General features: G+C 40.3%; 1 protein-coding gene across 2 annotated transcripts; it reads right to left on the bottom strand.

Moving 5' to 3' along the window:
• Positions 1 to 450: 450 nt before the first annotated feature.
• Positions 451 to 20,693, bottom strand: DYNLT2B (dynein light chain Tctex-type 2B). 2 transcript variants are annotated; one of them, XM_045812558.2, is made up of 5 exons: positions 20,436 to 20,693; positions 17,180 to 17,313; positions 12,398 to 12,467; positions 3,254 to 3,317; positions 451 to 600 (listed from the first exon to the last, which is right to left on the bottom strand). In XM_045812558.2, exons 1-5 carry the CDS (start codon positions 20,552 to 20,554, stop codon positions 553 to 555), a joined length of 435 nt encoding a protein of 144 aa, XP_045668514.1. In that variant the 5' UTR covers positions 20,555 to 20,693; the 3' UTR covers positions 451 to 552. The 2 variants fall into 2 exon arrangements, with proteins under 2 accessions (XP_045668514.1, XP_045668513.1); XM_045812557.2 differs by lacking the exon at positions 451 to 600 and adding an exon at positions 1,682 to 1,915 and having other exon boundaries at positions 20,436 to 20,664.
• Positions 20,694 to 21,229: the final 536 nt, after the last annotated feature.

Here is a 21,229-nt window from a genome sequence, read left to right as displayed (position 1 = left end):
ATAGCTAAGCAGAAACACTGGATGAGAGATAGACAACAATTCAAAATGTACCAAAAATCCTTTATGCACAAATAAATTCATCTCAGTGTTATTTGTAATAGTGAAAAATTATAATCAATCCCTTAATAAGGAAATGGCAACGATAACCAATGGGATAACCTAGTGGAGTAAGTGCTGCTATTAAATTATGCTTATGAAAATCATAATGGAAATAAAATGATATGAACACTGCACATGACATTATAAGAAGTGAAAAATCACGGTACAAAATTGTGTATATGATTTTTTTTAAACCCTGAAAATAAACACTGGTAGAAAATATACCCAAATATTTACAATTGGTTATGTTTGAACAATTGAAATACAAATTTTCCCCACTTTGCAAATACAATAAGAACACACTACAATAAAATCAAAACACTAAAATATAAGGCCTAAAACTGACTGGACTCAGTTGCCAAAATGCCAAATTATCTTTATTTTGTTGAGATAGTTAACAATATAAAAGTTTACATTTCTTCATGGTCATATTTTTACCCAACTTTTCAAAATTCAATAGTAGAAACAGCCGAATGCCGCTACAACACAGAATAAACTGTCCTAAAAAGCAAACAAAACAGAAAACACAAATCCAGAATGTTAGTGCTAATGAAGGGCTAAGGGCAGCAAAGGCAATGAAATGAATATCATCTCAGATCCCTGCCAGTTTTCAATCATGAAGGTTCTTTTCCTTCTTCAATATACAAAGGGTTTCCAGAATATAGCTATAAAGGTGCTTGCTTCAGGGTAACTACAAAATTGCTTGCTCAAAGGGTAGGATGGGTAAAGAATTAGACTTTCTGAAGGTAGAAGTAAAATACAAACTAATGAACTTTATTTCATAAAATGAGTATTCCCATTTTTCCTGATTTATCACAGAAATAACAATTATGAAATGCTTTGAGTTTCTTGGAATAAATGCATAACTATATTATAACATCACAGATAAAAATAACAGCATCTTGGGGTGGCTCAGTCAGTTAAGCATGGACTCTTGATTTTGACTCAGGCCATGATCCCAAGACCATGAGATTGAACCCCGTGTTGGGCTCTGCGCTCTGCTAAAGATTCTCTCTCTTCCTCTCCTTCTGCCTCTCCCCCTGCACGTTCTCATTCTCTCTCTCAAATAAATAAATCTTAAAAAAACATAATAGCACCTTGTCATAAATTCTGGGTAAGGGCAAATGGTCTCTGGGTGTTTGTTCTTAATTGATAAAATTCATTTATCTATCTTTTAACTCAGAATCACAAAATGTTTTCCAGATCCCAGTTAAACTTGTTAAAACACTTTTTAAGTAATTATAGGAGTTCCACCGGCCTTAGTGACTCCTGAGACCAACAAATCTCACCTCTAGCCTCGTACTACTAGGAGAAAACAATCTAAACTCAAGTACCTGATTACTAACCAAAGCAAAATTCTTGGTTAAGCCCAGGTCCCTTTTCCTTGGGTGGGAGAACCATGAGCTGTGTTCTGCAACAGTGCTATCTGTGGTGAAAAACTTGTTTTTGTTTTTGTTTTACTTTCCAGGCCCTTACAGACTGATACTTTTGTAAAATACAATAAAAAGTAGTAAGTAGGAAAATGAGATGAAAAAAGAAACACACAAAATATAGCCTAGACTTTTTACTATTAGATTTAATTTAGATTAGATTTAATCAATATAAAATTACTTTGTCAAATTCCTATAAGAGTTTCTAAACTCTTACACTCTATGTACTTCTCTCACCTGTAAACAGCATCTGTAAACAAACAGCTCAAGGACTGGCACTGGTCTGTGGATCCCACTTTGGCCACCTTTCTACAGGACTGCCCAGAGTTCTCCATGCCTGTCTCATTCATCGTTCTATCCCTCGCCCCTCCAGGGGAGGCTGGCACCTAATGGGAGCTCAGAGTATTTGGTGAAGGAATGAATTGCATTGTATAAGGACTCAATAACTCCAAAAAGCATTAAAAATCATCACCTTAGCTTGACCCTTCCCCTAGAGAGCTGATAAATGGGATTTACATAGTACTTCCTACTATTCAGCCCTGAACTCTAAGGAAGTTGAACATAAAACGAAACTTTGGTAGGACCACAGAATTTTAGAGCTAAAAGGTATCTTAAGATCATCAGCACAAGCAGCTTCCAAACCTGGCAGTAAGCATAATCATGTAACTTTTTTAAAAATTTAGATTCATTGATTTAATACCAGATTTATTTGATCAGAATCTACTTGAGTAGGGTTTTGGCATCTGTATTTTAAACAAGTTCCCCAAATTATGTTAGGAAGCCACAGCCGTTCTTTGGGAAAATCTAATTCAGTTTCCTAATGTTACTGATACAATCAGAGAGAAGTCTCATGACACCTGAAGTCTTTCAATTAGAAAGTTACAGAGCTGGAATTGGAACCCGTTTCCTAATTTACTCAACAAGTTTCTGTTCTATTCTATACTTTAATTCTGAGTCTACTAATTCACAACTTAGGAGCATTTGGAGAGAGAAAGGGATCATTTCTGGAAGAAAGTATAACAATATATGATTAAAATATATAAAACATTCAGCCAATAATGTACCAATGTTTAAATGAAACCTCTTTTTAAAAATTTCTCTTTATTTTTGCTTAGTTTTGAGAAATAGCTTTAAGATGAAATAATTAATTTTATTACTGAATGAAAATCATCTTTGCTCATGAATCCCTGCCACCCAATTTCTTTTCTTTTCCTTTTTTTTTTTTTTTTCTTTTAAAGATTCTATTTATTTGAGAAAGAGCAAGCACGAGTCGGGGGCAGAGGCAGAGGAAGAGGGAGAAGCAGACTCCCTGCTGAGCAGGGAGCCTGATACTGGATTCAATCCCCAGACCCTGAGATCATGAGCTGAGCCGAAGGCAGATGCTTAACTGACTGAGCCACCCAGGCACCCCACTGCCAACCCAATTTCTTCATACTTAGCCAAGTGCCACATGTCTGTTAGCACTAAATAAATATATGATATTCTCAAAATCAAACTTGTGAAGAGTTATGTCATCTGTACACCTACAAGTCTCCTTGCCTATCGGCAGCACGTTAGATTTCTTCTGCCTTAGTAACACAGTAAAGGAACAGTAAAATCATTTCATCCAGGAGTCTAAGACAGACATCTAAAACTAAAGTGTCCTCATATCTTAATGATATTAGTTTGACTTGGAATGTCCACATGTCCTTGGAAAGGAAAAAAAGGCTTCCAAATAGACTTACATTCATGAAAACATCATGAGTGTAGTTGTCAGTGTCAGCATCCCAGAAACAGCGAGCAGCCATGCTAAAAAGTCAAAGAATGAAAAATTATAAATAATATAACAAGGACCTGAACTGTATCTATTTACCATGAGCAAAACTCTTCCTAGATACTTTTTTTTAAATTTAAATTCAATTAGCCAACATATAATACATCAGTTTTTGATGCAGTGCTCAATGATTCATTAGTTGCATATAAAACCCAATGCTCATCAGATCACGCGGCCTCCTTAAGGCCCATCACCCAGTTATCCCCTATCCCCCACCCACCTCCTTTCTGCAACCCCAGTTTGTTTTCCGGAGTCAAGAGTCTCTCGTGGTTTGTCTCCCTCTCTGATTTCTTCCCATTCAGTTTTTCCTCCTTCCCCTATTGTCCTCTGCGCTATTTCCTTGATATATTCTTATAGATCAGTGCTTCTAAATCTTTTCACAGGTTGGCACACAGAAAATCCTGTTCATACAGCAGAATATACTGGGTAAACTAGAAGGGACTGGAATCATAGATGTCACTGGAGGTAACAGCCCAGGGACTCTAGCAACCCCAGACTCTGACCAGCTGCCTGACAGCTTACAAGTCAATACCTTGAGTCTTTGATATTTTGGGTGGGAAGCTGTTATAGATTACTTCAGCCAAGATATTTTTGTGTAACTTTTAGAGGAAATAATACCTAAGACTTACGACTGAAATCCTGCACAATAATATAAAAAAGTAGGTCTGGAAAGGACCCAATAGATTATTTAGTCCAACCTGATCATTTTGTCGAGCTCCAGAAAAGAAAGGGACAAACTCTGAACTAGAACTCAATCTTCTAACTAGTTCTAAACCCAGTATTCTCTCTACAGAATTGCTATGCTACCTCTGAATTCTCAAATTAGCCATTCTTTCCCCAAATCTTGAGTAAGAAAGAATGTCAGGCAAAATCAAAGCCAATTAAAAGATGGAAACAATTTATGGAGTGCCTGGCTGGCTCAGTCGGTGGAGTATGCAACTCTTGATCTTGGGGTTGTGGGTTCAAGACCCATGTTGGGTGTAGAGACTACTTAAAAACTAAATTTTTTAAATAAATAAATAAATAATGGAAACAACTTAAATGCACAGCAGTAAATGGTAGAGGAAATCATGGTATTTCATGGCAATGAAATTCTATGCAGCCATTAAAGAGATATTTACAAAACACTTATAAAAAAGTTTATAAACTTTACAAAAAATGAAAATACGTTCACAATGCAATGTTCAGTGAAAAAATTACAAATGTTCTTACATTTTAATTAAATGTATGTATGAGTCATCATTAGCATTTTAAAGATGTCGTGTATTTATTTTATAGAGAGAGGGAAAGCAGGAGAAGAGCAGAGGGAGAGGGACAAGCAGACTCAGTGCTGAGTGCAGAGCCCTACACGGGGCTGGATCCCAGGACCCTGAGGATCATGACCTGAGCTGAAATCAAGAGTCAGCCACTTAACTAACTGAGCCACCCAGGCGACCCTGTAAAGTAGGTACTGTTACTATACCCATTTAATAAATATGGAAACTGAGTATCAGAGAAATTAAGTACACTCGTCAAGGTCAAACAAACAGTGACAAAGCTTGGCTTTGAACCTAGGCAGTTCAGCTTCAAGTTGTAGAGACAGATGTACACGTATATCATAATGATATTGGTTCTTTTTTTTTTTTAACTTGGTTTTATGCCCAGCGTGGAGCCCAACATGGGGCTTGAACTCACAATCCTGAGATCAAGACCTGAGCTATCAAGAGTCGGACATGCCTAATTGACTGCCTGAGCCACCCAGGTTCATTTTTGAAAGTGGTTTCTTTTTTTTTAAGTTCTGCATAGAAGAACTCTCCCATCCTGATATTTCACACATTAAGTCAAAAAAGTTTCACCTATTTCCAAACTGCAACAGTAACAATGTGAAATAAAATTAACCTACTCATCACCAACAAGTATTTATTTAGCAACTACTATATGTCCAAAAAGAATAAAATCTGCCTCAATCCTCAATCCCCAATTAGGTGAAAAAAATTAACACATAAGAAGAATAAGATAATGTAGAGTTGATACTAATTTATAGGTTATCAGGATTCAAAAGAATTGTAAAGCCTGTCTAGTCCAAGTCCAAGTCGTATAACATTTGAACTAAATTTGTAGAAGTGCTACGGAAGTTAGAGAATTTAGACAGGAGAAAAAGCCAAAAAACAGTTCGTGAAGGAAGTGGTCCTTAAGCTGAGTTGGACCAAGTGAAGGCAGGAATATAAAAATGTACTTAACATTGGTTGAGGGTCTATTATATATGGAGCAAAGTGCTAGGTGCAAATGATACAAAGATGCATAAAACACAATTCTTGCCTTCAAAATTCGGTCTATATTCATACCATTTGCCAATAAAAGGAACCAGGGCTCCTCAGAGAAATGACTAATAATTCCAGGCGTAGGGCTAGAAATGTGTTTAAGATAAACCTGAGACTTCTGGGCCACACCCAAAGCCTGGGCTATACAGGGACAAAAATGCTGTATTTAAGTATATATATTTGTGTCAAAAGGACTCAGAAGTATGATGGAACAGTTTGTAGCAGGCCAATGTTCCCACCAAGATTAATTAGCAAGGCTGGATAAAATGAATCCGAATGCAGCTGAAGCAAGTAAGACTAGGGTAGCCAAAATTCCAGAGAGGTGAACTGCAAGGAGGTGAGCTGATACCCTGCATCGGAATTCTCCCTGGGGCATTTGCCCAAACCAGGCACAGGATTAGAAGCTAAGAATCCAGGCTTTGCCCAGCTAGAGAACCAATTACTCAGGGAAAAAGAAACCAGCCAAGACTGCTGGCAGACTTGCACGGCTAGGGAGATAAAATTGGAGACTTGAGGGACCAAAAGGAGAAAGTAGAACTGAGCCTGTCACATGGTAGGTTTTCCCCTCAAGACATGTGCTGAATTCCGAAACTGAAAGCCAAGTATGGTAGGCAAAATAATGGCCCTCTCAGCAAATATATCTATGTCCTAATCCCCAAAACCTGTGAATATGTTACCTTATATGGCAAAAGAAATAAAAAGAGTTTTATTTTTATTTTTTAAAATTTTTTTTCAAGATTTTATTTATTTAACATAGAAAGAGAGAGAGAGCACAAGCAGGGGGAGCAGCAGGCAGAGGGAGAGAGAGAAGCAGGGAGCCCGATGTGGGGCTCAATCCCAGGACCCTGGGACCATGCCCCAAGCCGAAGGCAGATGCTTAACCAACTGAGCCACCCAGGCTCCCCTAAAAAGAGTTTTAAAATAAAAAGAGTTGGGGCGCCTGGGTGGCGCAGTCATTAAGCATCTGCTTTTGGCTCAGGGCGTGATCCCGGCGTTATGGGATCAAGCCCCACATCAGGCTCCTCTGCTATGAGCCTGCTTCTTCCTCTCCCACTCCCCCTGCTTGTGTTCCCTCTCTCGCTGGCTGTCTCTATCTCTGTCAAATAAATAAATAAAATATTTAAAAAATAAATAAAATAAATAAAATAAAAAGAGTTTTACAGATATATGATTAAGGATCCTGAGATGGGAAGAGCATCCTGGATTATCTGGGTGGGTTCAGTGTAATCACACAGTCCTTATAAAAGAAAGGAAGTGGGGAAGCAGAGAAATATCTGAAGATGCTATGCTGCTGGCTTTGAAGATGGAGGAAGGGTAAAGAATACAGGCAATCTCTAGAAGCTGAAAGAGGCAAAGGAGTGGATTCTTCCCCACAACCTCCGGAAGGAATGCAATCCTTTTTTTTTTTTTAAGGTTTTATTTATTTATTTGACAGAGAGGGTGAGCATAAGCAGGGGAAGCAGCAGGCAGAGGGAGAAGCAGGCTCCCCGCTGAGCAGGGAGCCTGTTGCGGGGCTCGATCCCAGGACCCTGGCACCATGACCTGAGCCAAAGGCAGATGCTTAACCAACTGAGCCACCAAAGCACCCCAGGAATGCAGTCCTTCTAATACTTTGATTTTAGTTGAATGAAACCCATTTTGGATTTAAGATCTCCAGAAATGTAAAATAATATTTTTATGCCACTGGGTTTGTGATAATTTTTTGAAGTTTATTTACTTATTTATTTATTGTCATCTCTACACTAATGTGAGGCTCAAACTCATAATCCTGAGATCAAGAGTCGCACTCTTCCAACTGAACCAACTAGGTGCTCGTGATAATTTTTACAGCAGCAATAGGAAAGCAATACACTAAGGAAAAAATGTTGAAGGAAAGAGTAGTTTTATACTGAGGAAACAAGTATAAAACTTGGTACCTGATGGGGGTGGGGTCTCAGTGAAAGTTCCAGGGTCTTAGTTGAAAGATCGGGAGGGCTACATTCAAGAAAGGAGGGTGAACTGAAGGTAGAGGGAGCATCAAATCAAAATTGCCCCCTAACCTCAACTCCGCTTAGTACCCAATTGGATTAAGGTGAGCAGCCCATAGTCCACCTGAATGGAAAAGGAAAGAGTAAAACTCTCTCTGGAAGACAGTAATATTATCTGGAGGGTCTACAATTTTGGGACACAATGTTCAAGATTTAAACCAGGCCTGCTGAGAGATAGAGTCACATAAGGGATTAGCAAGAAAAAAAAAATCAACGGAAACAGAATCAAACATGAGCCAGATACGAGAATAAGCAGACAACGACTATGAAATAACTGCTATGACCAAAATGTAAAAAAGGAGGAGAGAGGGAGGATGAAGAACATAGATAAAAAGTAATTTCACTGGCCTCCCTGACTGGTAATGCAGCATGCACGGTGCTACAGGTTGGTGGTCAGAGCTGTGACCAGAGCATTTGTGAAATGCACAAAAGTGCAAAGACTGAAGAAGAGGAACATGGGAACACTCTGGATTAATCAAATTACAGGGGCCTCCCAGGAACACGGCTTGAAGTACCCAGCATTCACTGTCAATTTAGTTAAGTGCCAGGTGGAGCTCAACAGTAAAGTACTTGTGGATCTAGCCATCTGTGAACCAAAGACTTTTAAGTCTTTGGCTGCTTTGGCCAAAAGGAGGTGACAGGAAGGATTTGCTGCTGCCTTGGGCCATAGGAAGGAGCCTGAAAGCATATTTTCCAGAGGAGAGCAGTATCACTGAGGGCGATGCCAGCACTGCCTGCCCTTTGCAGCTGAGTGTCTTAGGAAAAGGCTTTTCCCCCTGATGATCACACTAACTAAAATAGGGGCTAAAAACTACTCGTCAATAGTATGTAAGTTTGATCAGCAATTGTCTTGATTTACATTTTAGTAACAGACATGAAAGAAAGGCCCCTTCCTCCCTCATCGGGACAGATTCAGAAATCTCTTACACAGGGGCGCCTGGATGGCTCAGTCGTTAAGTGTCTGCCTTCAGCTGGGGTCATGGTCCCAGGGTCCTGGGATCGAGCCCCGCATCGGGCTACCTGCTCCGCTGGGAGCCTGCTTCTTCCTCTCCCACTCCCCCTGCTTGTGTTCCCTCTCTCTCTGGCTGTCTCTCTTTCTGTCAAATAAATAAATAAATAAAATCTTAAAAAAAAAAAAAAAGAAATCTCTTACACAAATTCTTCAAATAAAGCTCATGTCTGGGTGCCTGGGTGCCTCAGTTGATTTCACTAGAGAATTAGAATGAATAAAAAAGAATTAAATGGATATTCTAGACCTGAAAAACATAATAACTGATATTAAGAATTCAGTTAGTGGATTGAATAACAGATTAGACACAACAGAAAAGAGAATTAGTCAACTGAAAGGTCAATGGAAAAATGCCCAAAAGGAAGCACAGAGAGAAAAAATAAAAACTCAGAGAAGAGCATAAGAGACATGTGGAATATAGTAAAAAGAGCATCTCAATCCAAATACAGGTAATTGGAGTCCAAAAAGAACAACAGCAAAAAGAGAGGAAGCAATATTTAGAAAGTTAAGGGGCACACCTAGTGCCCAGATGTTAGTTTCTAATGCCATTCTCCAATAAAATGAACGAGAGCTCTTTGGAAAAATGGCTAATTATAGGGCTGGGGTTGGGAACGAATAAGATGAAGCATCTTATAGTGCCAGAAAGTAAGGAAGTGCTCAAAAAAAACCCACAATATGGGCACCTGGGTGGCTCAGTTGGTTAAGTGTCTGACTCCTGATTTCGGCTCAGGTCATGATCTTGGGGTCATGAAATTTAAGAGATGTATCAATTAAATGCAGCATGTGGCCTTTATCTGGATCCTTCTCTGAACAAATTGTAAAAAAAAATATAAACACATAAATACATACACACAAATACACATATATACACATATACAGTTGATCCTTGAACAACTTGACTTTGAACTCTACAGGTCCACTTATGTGCCGATGTTTTTTCAATAAACACAGTACTGTAAATATCTTTTCTTTATGATTTTTAAAATAACATTTAATAACATTTTCTTTTCACTAGCTTACTTTATTGTAAGAATACAGTATATAATACCTATATGAAATATGTCTTAGGGGCGCCTGGGTGGCACAGCGGTTAAGCGTCTGCCTTCAGCTTAGGGCGTGATCCCGGCGATCTGGGATCGAGCCCCACATCAGGCTCTTCCGCTATGAGCCTGCTTCTTCCTCTCCCACTCCCCCTGCTTGTGTTCCCTCTCTCGCTGGCTGTCTCTATCTCTGTCAAATAAATAAATAAAATCTTTAAAAAAAAAAAAAGAAATATGTCTTAATTGACTGTTCATGTTATCAGTAAGGCTTCTAGTCAACAGAGGGCTATTAATAGCTAAGTTTTTGGAGAGTCAAAGCGATATGCATATATAAAAAGTTATTTTTGACTGTGCAGGGGTTGGCACCCCTAACCTCCACACTGTGCACAAGAGTCAACTATATATGAGACAGCTGGGGACATCCAAACACTAACTGAATATTATATAATATTAAGGATTGACAATATTTTAGATGTGATGATATACTATTATGTTAAAAAGGGTCCTTATATTTTAGAGATATTATACACTGCTGTATTTACAAATGAAATGGTATGATGACTGGAATTTGCTTCAAAATAATCTGGTGGGACAGGGAGAATAGATACGGGTATAAATAAAACAACACCCGAAGGTGCTGATAAACTTTGAAGCTAAGTAATAGAAAAATGGGAGTTCCTTAGTCCCTGTAGTTTTGTACATGTTTGAAATTTTAGATGACAAAAGTTTTTAAAAAGGAGGGGGCAGTGGTTTTGAATGCTATGCTTTAGAGTTTGGCCTTATCACATTTAACAAAGGGAATCATAACCAGCTTAAGGAGTTTATATTTGACAGGGTTTAAAATACACTCTAAAGAGTTTATGGAAGAGGTGTGCTTCTGAAAGACTGGTCTAGTATACAAATGAATTGTAGAGGAGAGAGACCAGAGTCTGGCAATGCTGATAAGGGGCTGCTAAGTACGCCTGGCAGCCAGATCACAGCGCACGTGGTGGGAAAGAGTAACGGCTCAATACGACAGAAGAGGACTTCGAGTTTTTAAGCCAGAGTTAATAGAACCTTTGTAATACTGTGAAAGACAGAGAAATTAAAATGGCAGGCTGACTGAAGAAGAAGGGAGAAGAAATTTGCAACTGTATTTGAACATGTTGAATCTGGGGTGATAGAGTAGTAAAGTATTTCTTTACGTCTTTGAGGTGAGAAAATCTGAAGCCTTTTGACCAAATGGGAGGGGGCACCACGGTGAGGAGGACTGTGCCAGACGTCAGAAGGCTAGGCTCTACTTATCTGACACCAGCCAGATACAGAATTTGGAGCAAATCATACTGATCCTCGAAAGTGTCATCCATATATTAAGGGGAGTGGACACTAGAAAATGTCTATAGTCCCTTCCAAATCTAACATTTTATAGTAAAAATTCTCAGTGATACTATGTACAATGTATTTGTAAAATTCGTTCAACAAATACTTTAATACTTCCTTACCAAATATTATATACTCAGTACTGCTTGCAAAGGGAAACAGGAGACTAACACTTGGGCATAGGAAAAGACAGAAAATACACATTTTGAACTCTCCAATACATGGGCGACAGCTGGAGGTCATGAGAATGAATGAGCTCATTGAGAAAGCACTGAGAAGAGCAGAAGAAAAAGAATTGAGCCTTGAAGAAAGCTCACAGCTTTGGCAATGCAGGGGAGAAAGAGGAACCAGGGAAGGAAAGAGTTAGAAAAACAGAAGAGAAACAAGTTAGATAAGGAACATCAGGGCCAAAATAAACTGGAATGAATATTAAGAAATAGAAGCCCAAGAGGCGCCTGCGTGGCTCAGTTGGGTAAGCGTCTGACTTCGGCTCAGGTCATGATCCCAGGGTCCTGGGATGGAGCCCCCGCATCAGGCTCCCTGCTCAGCGGGGAGTCTGCTTCTTCCTCTGCCCCTTCCCCTGCTCATGCTTGCCGCACGTGCGCGCGCACACGCTCTCTCTCTGAAATGGGTAAATATTTTTAAAAATTATTTAAAGGGGAGCCTAGGTGGCGCAGTCGTTAAGCGTCTGCCTTCGGCTCAGGCTGTGATCCCGGCGTTCTAGGATTGAGCCCCGCATCAGGCTCCTCCACTGGGAGCCTGCTTCTTCCTCTCCCATTCCCACTGCTTGTGTTCCCTCTCTACCTGGCTGTCTCTCTCTCTGTCAAATAAATAAAAAAAATCTTTTAAAAAATTATTTAAAAAAAAGAAATAGAAGCCCAGGCCAAAAACAAGAGCTAAGAAAGAACTACTCCATATGCTAATAAGGAGGTCTCAGACAATTTTAAAGAAATTAATTTGGAATGATAGGAACAAAAACCAGGCAAGAAGGTATTTAGGAAGGAAAAAAAAAAAAAGAAGGACTTGAGGAAGAAACATATATACATACTGCCATACTCTACTTAGGAGCACATATACATAAACCCTAAAAGACCTACTGGCCTACGGATACTACGAAAAGTGAGTTACATTGCGGAGCTCACCCACACTGTCAACCACTCTGTTCAGTGCCAGGGTCTTTTTGGTTCACAGCTGCATTTTGTTATACTGTCCTTTCCTCTCACTCTTACAGAGACACAATCTTACTGAATTGTCAGGAGGATGAATACTTAATAAAAAACACCTCAGAATAAAAACAAGAAGGAAAAACCAACTACTCACAATACTCCTTCACCTCTTTGTTCTCCAATCACTACTTGTACCACCACTTTATATCGGTCAAATCCCATTTCTAGAAAGAAAAATAAGAAAGTTATCTATAAGTGAAAGTGGTAAAGTTATTTAATGAAGGTAAATTTGCCTAGAAATGGACATAGGCATTCAGTCCACAAGGACTGGCTGAGTAGGATGATAAGCTTGGGAGTCAGAAAGACTTGAGGACAAATCTTACTTTGGTAAATAAGTCAGTCAGCCTGCCAAGTGTGTAAGCTTAGACAAGCTGTTCACCCTTTCAGGTTAAGTCTTCCTCCTCTGTTAAATAGGAATATTATAACCTACCTCCTGGGGGATGTTGTGAGGTGAGATGAGATAAGATATAGTACATTGACCTTAAAAATAAAACTGAAAGTTATTTTACCAGCAAAAAAATGGGTTTTTCAGGAAGGGCAGAGAATTATAATTCAGGACATGAAAGCTATAGCAAAACCATAGGCAAGTCCAGAGAACAAAGAAGAAGCTGGTTCTTTTATAGAAGAGAGGAGGAGGTTAGGAGGGCTGTTATAAACAAAAAGTCCCTTGAAGTAAACCAGGAGTGGGAAATGTAGTGGCTTTTCACTGCTGGAATTGTGACAGTCTCTCATTGGCAGGGCTGTTGCTGGACAAGGAGAAAATCTCTCTTCCTCCTGCTGGGGTAGTAAAAGTATAGGCTTCTTCCTGTTGAGCTGATAAGGAGTGGAACGGTACTAGAGCTCCCCCTTCTGGCCTCCCAACTCCATTTTAGTGAGGTTTCCCTTTCTTTTCACAAGTAATACATAAAGCTCTAGAACAGTACTGATGATACATACTAGTTTCTCAATAGATCTCGGCTCCCTTCCTTTGTCTCCTACTGTAAGTCAGGTACTGGTAGGTCCTCAAAACACAGGGATAATTAAGACACTCTTCTTGGGACGCCTGGTGGCTTAGTCGGTTGAGCGTCTGCCTTCTGCTCAGGTAATGATCCCAGCGTCCCAGGATCAAGCCCATCGGGCTCCTTGCTTGGCGGGGAGTCTGCTTCTCCCTCTGCCTGCCACTCCCCCTGCTTGTGCTCTCTCTCTCTCTCTCTAACAAATAAATAAAGTAAAAAAAAAAAAAAAAAAAAAGATAATCTTCTTGCCTTAAAGAGCACAGAGTAGTTGGGAAGGCAAACATGAAGAATAAAATGAACAAACAACATATTAATAATTCCAAGCAGGGGCGCCTGGGTAGCGCAGTCGTTAAGCGTCTGCCTTCGGCTCAGGGTGTGATCCCGGCGATCCAGGATCGAGTCCCACATCGGGCTCCTCTGCTGGGAGCCTGCTTCTTCCTCTCCCTCTCCCCTGCTGTGTTCCCTCTCTCGCTGGCTGTCTCTCTGTCAAATAAATAAATAAATTCTTAAAAAAAATAATAATTCCAAGCAGAGCTGCAGCTCCTTCCCTTGTCTAGACAGTGGGGAAGGGATGACCAGAAGAGACTTCTTGGAGGATGAGATAAATGAGCTAAGTCTTGAAAGACAAGTAGGAATTTACCAGGCAGACAATGTCTCCATTCTATGGAGAGGGAATAGCATGTGCAAAAGCACAGAGTATGGGGTATTTAGAAAACTGTAAGTTGTTCAGTAAGGGAGAAAAGAAAACCACAACTTAAGATTCTGGAGTATAATGCTGTGGCCCAGCACAATTCTGCTGCTTCCCCAGAAACTATACTGCTAAAGCAGCAAAATCCTGAAAATTCTCACTAACACCAAATCTGGAGAGAAGAAAACTGAATGGGTATCTGTATCTTCCCCCTATTCTAACCAAGGAATAGTGGAAACAGTTGGATGGGGATTAAAAAAAAAAAAAAAGGAAAGGAAATGGACAAAATTGAAACATAGCCAACTCTCTTTGATCAAAATTAAGGTTCCAGGATTATATAGTAAATTAGGCAAACAATCTGAAGACTACAGGTCCCCTCCCAGGTGAGACATGAACCTTAATTCAGGATACTTCACAAAATCTCAGGAGACAGAGCCCAAAACACTGCACACAGCTCCGCAGAGCTTCCTCTTTCTCCTACCCATTTCTCTTCATCCTTTTCTGATACCTATGCAGCTAGACTATTAAATACCCAGCCCTTCAATCGTAGTTCTGAGGGAAAAAATAAAATAATCTCAGATATGGTGGGAGAGTACAAAAGAAATCCCACACCATGTTGGATCATTTATAAAAAGAGCAAATGAAAAACCTGAAAACCACACCACATCAGAGTAAAATGGAAAGAAGAGTGGGAATATGCAATAATGCAGCAAGAAAAACAAAAGAATAACAGGAAACACAAAACAAAATACTGTTTAAAAGACAAAAACAAAAACAAACAAACAAAACCCTCAACCTAGGAGATAATATAAACCAAGGAACAAAGAGAAATTCTTCACAATTGATTCACAGTATATAACATAAGCTCATAAATTCAAAAAATAAGAACTCAATCAGATTATATTCAACAGAAAGATGAAAAGGAAGATCACACCCCTAAGAAACAAACTGAATATTCACACAATATCAGTACAGACCTAAAAAATTAAAAATGGCAAGGAACAGAACCGACACAAATGAAAATTGAATTACTGGCTTAAGATAATCACAAGTAAATATCAAAGGAAAGGGAAGAAAGTATGGCACAGAAAAGCTAATAGATATGGAAGATAAAGATGATTCAACATATCAGTATGCTGTCCTAAAGAAGAGAACCTAACAAATGGAACAGGAAATGTTTTCAGAGATACAAGAAAATTTTCCTGATATGGAAAAAATAAAATCCACAAATTGAAAGATATAAACTGCTAACTATCAAGCGGTATTCTAAAAAAGCTATTGAGCATCAAGGCTAAGGATGGGATCAGGTGGCTTTAGATTTCTCTACAGTAACAGTCAATGCCAGAAGACAACGAAACAAAGTCTACAAGATTCTCACGAAAATAAGTTACCACCTCAAAATATTATATTCATCCAAAAGATATTCTGGTTTAAAGGCAAAATGCAGACATCCTCAAACATGAGAGAACCCAGAGAATGTAGCATTTCTGAGCCTTTCCTAAAAACTTACAACAAAATCTCATCAGGTAAGAACCAAACCAAAATAAAGAACTCGGCAGTGCAAATGGCATGATAAATGGACTAAACAGTGAGCAATCATTCCATTTAAATATAGAATGAATGCAAAAAAATATATATATGTATATCTACAGAATGAATGCTATACCACTATGTGAAACAGGTCTATAGTACCCAATTGTAATTAAGGTATTTATTTATATGTATATAAACATAGAAAAGAGGTCTGATATGATGTTCACCTAATATTAATGATTATCATTAAATACTGATATTGATATGCGGTGGTGGCATTTGGGATGATTTTCTAATTTTATTTATTTTTCTACATTGTTTAAATGTATTTATAATGGACATGTATCTTTTTCACAATAATTTTAACAGTGAATTTTCAATAAGAAGTAAAAATCGGGGCACCTGGGTAGCTCAGTCAGTTAAGTGTCTGCCTTCGGCTCAGGTCATGATCTCAGGGTCCTGGGATCAAGCCCGAGTCGGGCTCCCTACTCAGTGAGGAGTCTGCTTTTCCCTCTCCCTCTGCCCACCTCCCCACTCATGTGCTCTCTCTCTCTCTTTCTCACAAATAAATAAAAAATCTTTTTAAAAAAGTAAAAAATAAAAATAGTAAAAAAGTAAAAATAAAAAAAATAAAAATTAACAGTAGTTAATTCTGGGTGATAGAAATACACAGAATTGCTATTTTCTTCTTTGTACTCTTGTATATTTTTTAATTTCTAAAAATTAAAATAAATTAAGAAAAAGAAAAAAGTACACCAAAACATTAAACAGTAACTACCTGTGGGTAATGGAATTTTATATAATTTAAAAAACTTAAATGTGTACTTTTCTAGATGGTCTAGGTTAGTACAATGAAAATGTATTACTGTTACATAGACATTTTCTTCTCTCCAAAAAATGTTCTATTTTTAAAAAGGTAGATAGGACTTTTCAGATGGTATAACATTATTAACAAAAGAGGGGCACCTGGGTGGTGCAGTCGGTTAAGCATCTGACTCTTGGTTTCAGTTCAGGTCACAATCTCATGGTCATGAGATCCAGCCCCACCTCCAGGTCCACACTCAGCACGGAGTCAGCTTAAAGACTCTCTCCCTCTCCCTCTGCCCCCTCCCCGCCCCTGGCACATGCACACACACTTTCTTTCTCTCTCTCTCTCAAATAAATAAATCTTTCAAAAAGAGAGAGAGACAGAGACAAACAGAACAGGGACAAAAAGCATGAGGTGTGTTCTATAGATGTAGAGAGCTTAGCTAGAGTGGAGAGTTGAGTCTGGTGACTAGTCAAGGACTCAACAGGAGAGATGGGCTGAGATCAGACAGTGAGGGTATGAATGACAGGCTAAGAAATATATACGTTGGTAAGAAAAACAACCAAGAATGATGGGAGAAAGGAGTCCTTGTAACTTCTGGTCTTTCCCATACTGGAATTTCTCAGATAGTGCATGCATACAATGTTTTATTTCATATCTTTAACTTTCCCACTATCTGCAAAAACCCACATGAGTAAAATTTACCAAATAATTGAGAAGACTAGACATTGAAGAAAAATTGTGTTTAAAAGGATCCACAGCTTACGCCCATTGTTTAAAGATAGGGAAGGAGACAAAGGAATAAAATTTAATGTTTGAAGGGAACATATTTCCAATTATCACCACAATTACCTTTTAATTTGTCTTTAATGGTTTCTGATAAACGTTTTGTGAGCTGAGGCATTTCTTCTGGTGAGTACTCGGCATTTGCCAGCTCCTCCTTAAGCACGGCATGGATACATTCTTTAACCACAGACGGTCTGAACCTAAATGAAACCGTTTGAAACATCTAATTGGTAACTCCAAAACTTGAGTTTACCCTCACAGCCCAACTGCCCCCAACCTTTTGTCACTAGAACAATTTAATTCTTCTTTTTCATACTTTTTATTATAAAAGTGACATACACAACTTAAGAAAACAAGTCATATTCCTGATTTATACCTACAGCCTGGACCTTTCCCCTGAACTTCCGACCACATATTCCAACACGTATTCCATCTGGATGTCTAATGGACAACTAAAGTTCATACAGCCAACACTGAGCTCCGGGCTGCCTCCTCTCTTCAAAACTCTATCAGTCGATGGTAACTCCATTCTTCCAGTTGCTCAGGCCAAAAACCTTGAGGTCAGTCTTGCTGACTTTCTCTCTCACAAACCACATCCCGATTCATAAGCAAATTTTATCAGTTCTACCTTCAGAATAATCTAAAATTCAATCACTCTCACCACCCCACTGCCACCAGCTTGCTCCAAGCTACCATTACCTCCTGCCTGGATTACAATGGCTCCACTCAAGTCTCTCTGCCTCTGCCTTTGCCCCCATATCCTGTGGAACATAGCAACTAGACTGGTCCTGTTAAAATATATGTTGGATCATGGCACTCCTCTATTCAAAATATCCCAAATGCCTGGGGCACTTGGGTGGCTCAGTCAGTTAAGCATCTGTCTGCCTTCAGCTCAGGTCATGATCTCAGGGTCCTGGGATTGAGACCCACGTCAGGCTCCCTGCTCAGCAGGGAATCTGCTTCTCTCTCTTCCTCTGCTCCTCCCCCTGCTCGTGCACACTCTCTCTCTCTCTCAAATAAATACATTAGATCTTAAAAAAAAAAAAATCCCAAATGCTTCCCACTTCACCCAGAGTAAAAGCAACATCCTAACTGTGACTTGCACAGCCCCATATGACCTACCCCATCAAACACTCTGACCTTTCTAGTACTTTCCTGCTAGTTCTCTCCACTCCAGTCACACTGGTCTTCCCTATGTTCTTTGACCACACCAGGCATGACCTCAGGGCTTCTGCACTTGCTGTTAACCTCTGCCTGAAATTCGAGTCTCATTCTATATGCATAGCTATCTCCCTCACTACTTTCAAGTCTTTATTCAAAAGTCACTTTCCCTAGCCACCTTCTCTAAAACTTCAAATTGCCCTCCTACCACATCACCTTATATCTCACTTCCTGGTACTCATTACTATCTCATACATTATATAGTTCACTTACGTATTTATCCTATTTGTTGTCCTTTTGCCCAGCTGGAACATAAGCTCCATGAGGGCAGGGATTTCTATCTGCTTTGTTCACTGTTACCTCCCCATTTCTTAGAATAGCACCCAGGGCGCCTGGGTGGCTCAGTCGTTAAGCATCTGCCTTCTGCTCAGGTCATGATCCCAGGGGGCTGGGATCGAGCCCCGCATCTGGCTCCCTGCTCAGCGGGAAGCCTGCTTCTCCCTCTCCCACTCCCCCTCGTGTTCCCTCTCTCGCTGTCTCTCTCTGTCAAATAAATAAAATCTTAAAAAAAAAAAAAAAAAAGAACAGGACCCGGCACATAGTATACAATAAATACTTTTGGAAGGAATAGATTATTGAATAAATGAAGACAGAGAAAAAAATCGCCCTTGATTTCACCACCCTAAAACACATTCACATTTTAGTTGTATTTATCATATATTACAACACGAGGTTCATTTTCTGGACTATATATTCTATCAGTTGATTTGTCTATTATGTGCCAAGTGACCAGAATGTTTTAGGTTTTCAGCTTATAATGCGGTATAACATTTGGTAGCCCTAGTCGTCCCTTATTGGGGGGGGGTGTTCCTTTTTTTAATTTAAATTCTGAAGCAACCCTTATTACTTTTAACAGTGTTTTCTTTGCTCTCTTGCCTGGTTATTTTCACAGATGAACTTTAGAATCATTGACAAATTTCCAAGATTTGATCTGTTCTAAAAGGGGTTTTCCTATTAACAAATATACTATATCTGGCTCTTCCACTTAAGCCTTTCTCATTTTCAGTGAAATGTCAAGTTTTATTCAAACAAATCACAAATAATCTCATAGGATTATTCCTTCATAATATGTTAATTTTGTTCTGCTTTTGTTCTCTTTTACAACAGAAATGCAGGCGAATGGCATTCTATGCATTTAGAAACTTTTACCATGATAACTGAACATACCTTTTTTTATGTCCATTCTACCCACCAAAAAAAAGTACTGCATGAAATTTTTTTTATCACATTATAACCAAAGTCCCTGGCTTCCAGTATTTGCCGAGCATTTGATTCAGTAGTCTGGTTTCAAGCAACAGAGGGGCTCTGTTTTTTTAATTTAATTTTTTATCTTGTGAAAATGAACTGAGTGATGGGCCCTAGAGCCCTAGCGGACTGTCCTCTGCACTAGACTGTGTACTTTAATTCTGGGAAGGTATCACGGTGGTGGGCCAAGAACATCAGATGATACCTGGGTAAGACTTCGAGTAAGCGTATTCTGGCACACGTATGCACACAGTAACCCTCGAAATGGCTGAATGGCATTCGATGCAAAGCGCTTCTTTACTGCTCTTCTCTCTATTCCACCCATCTCCTTTCCTCTGCCCACGTCCAGGGTCTCCTAGGGCCAACCATTCCCACTGCGCTAGCCTTAGGCGCTCCCGGCGCCCTAACACTGCAACTGCAGGTCGGGTCCTCAGCTGCGCAGAGCAGCTGGAAGCTCAAGAAAGATAGCGTCCCACCCTCCTGGCTTGCCCCTTCTTCTCCAGCCCCGGCCCGCCCCCTCCCTGGCTCGCCCCTAAGTCCCCAGACCAGCCCCACCCTCCTTCCCTCCCTGCTCCACTCCACCAGGTACCTTCCTCTGTCCCCCAGCCCGCTCCACCCTCTCCAGCCCCGCTCCGCCCCTCCCTCCCTCCCTCCCTTCCCCAGCCCACCTCCTTCACCATTCCCACCCTGCGTCCCCAGCCCAGCCCCGCCCCTCCTTCTTCAGTCCCGCCCCGCCCACCCCGCGGGTCCCCGCGCCCTTTCCCGATGCCCGGGCTTCCAGGCGATCTCTGCCTGCCTGACCCAGCAGCTCGTAGGACGCCCCCCCCCACACACACACAACCCATCCGTTACCCGCCTTTGCTGGAAAATGGGCCGCAGAATGTAGGTATTCTCGGACTCCCCTGCGTTCTTCTCAGTCTCAGGCAACCCGTCGGCTGTGCCCATAGGGAAGGACGCAGGGGTGGACGAGGTCATGGCTAGGGCTTCTTGGCTTAGTGTATCGCGATGAAGGCCTGGCGGGTTGCGGCAGGGAGCTGGGAAACCGTCGCCCGGGCAACAGGGCCTCCCTGGGCCCAGATGTGACGCGGCTGCGCGCTCCCTGCAGAGCGGCCCTCCAGCGCGCCTGCGCACTGGCTTCTGGGCGGGAACTGGTCGAGCGACAGCTACCGTAACTTCGGCCTAAGGCTAGTATAGCCCTACACGAATTCCAAAGCACTTTAAAGCGAGTCAGGTTTTATTAACGGCGCCACAATTTTAGGAAATTTACGCGGAACCTAAGGCCAGTAGAGGTCCAAGCATATAAGGCTATTGAGTAGCGGAGCCCTGACTCTAAATAAAGGGTCTTCACGCTGTAGCCTGTGGGCAAGTGCAGCCTTCATTTCTTTATGCACTTTTGAACGGGTTTTATATTTTTAAATGATCGAAAAAAATCAAAAGATTAATTCATAAACCTACACATGAAATTTAAATTTCAGTATCCGTGAAGTTCTCACGTAATATAGCTATGCTCACTTGCACATTGTGTGGCCACTTTTGCGCTGTTATTGGTAGAATTTAGCAATTGCAGCAGAACCATATGGCCCTTAAAGTCTAAACTTTGATCTGACCCTTTACAGAAAAAGTTCTCAGTGCCCTGCTCTAGTCTATAAC

Source organism: Ursus americanus, chromosome 4 (assembly GCF_024610735.1).
Source record: "Ursus americanus isolate L20-20 chromosome 4, mUrsAme1.1.p, whole genome shotgun sequence".
Lineage (NCBI taxonomy): Eukaryota > Metazoa > Chordata > Mammalia > Carnivora > Ursidae > Ursus > Ursus americanus.
Note: the sequence above shows the minus strand (reverse complement) of the source record. Positions and strands in the feature narration are given on the sequence as shown.

Excerpts from the sequence above, each read along its gene's own strand:
- DYNLT2B (XM_045812557.2), bottom strand. The coding sequence starts at position 20,554 with ATGACCTCGTCCACCCCTGCGTCCTTCCCTATGGGCACAGCCGACGGG. Across the intron at positions 12,468-17,179 it reads CATTAAAGACAAATTAAAAG|AAATGGGATTTGACCGATAT; the intron begins GTAATTGTGGTG and ends TTTTCTTTCTAG. Across the intron at positions 3,318-12,397 it reads CAAAGAGGTGAAGGAGTATT|CATGGCTGCTCGCTGTTTCT; the intron begins GTGAGTAGTTGG and ends TTGACTTTTTAG.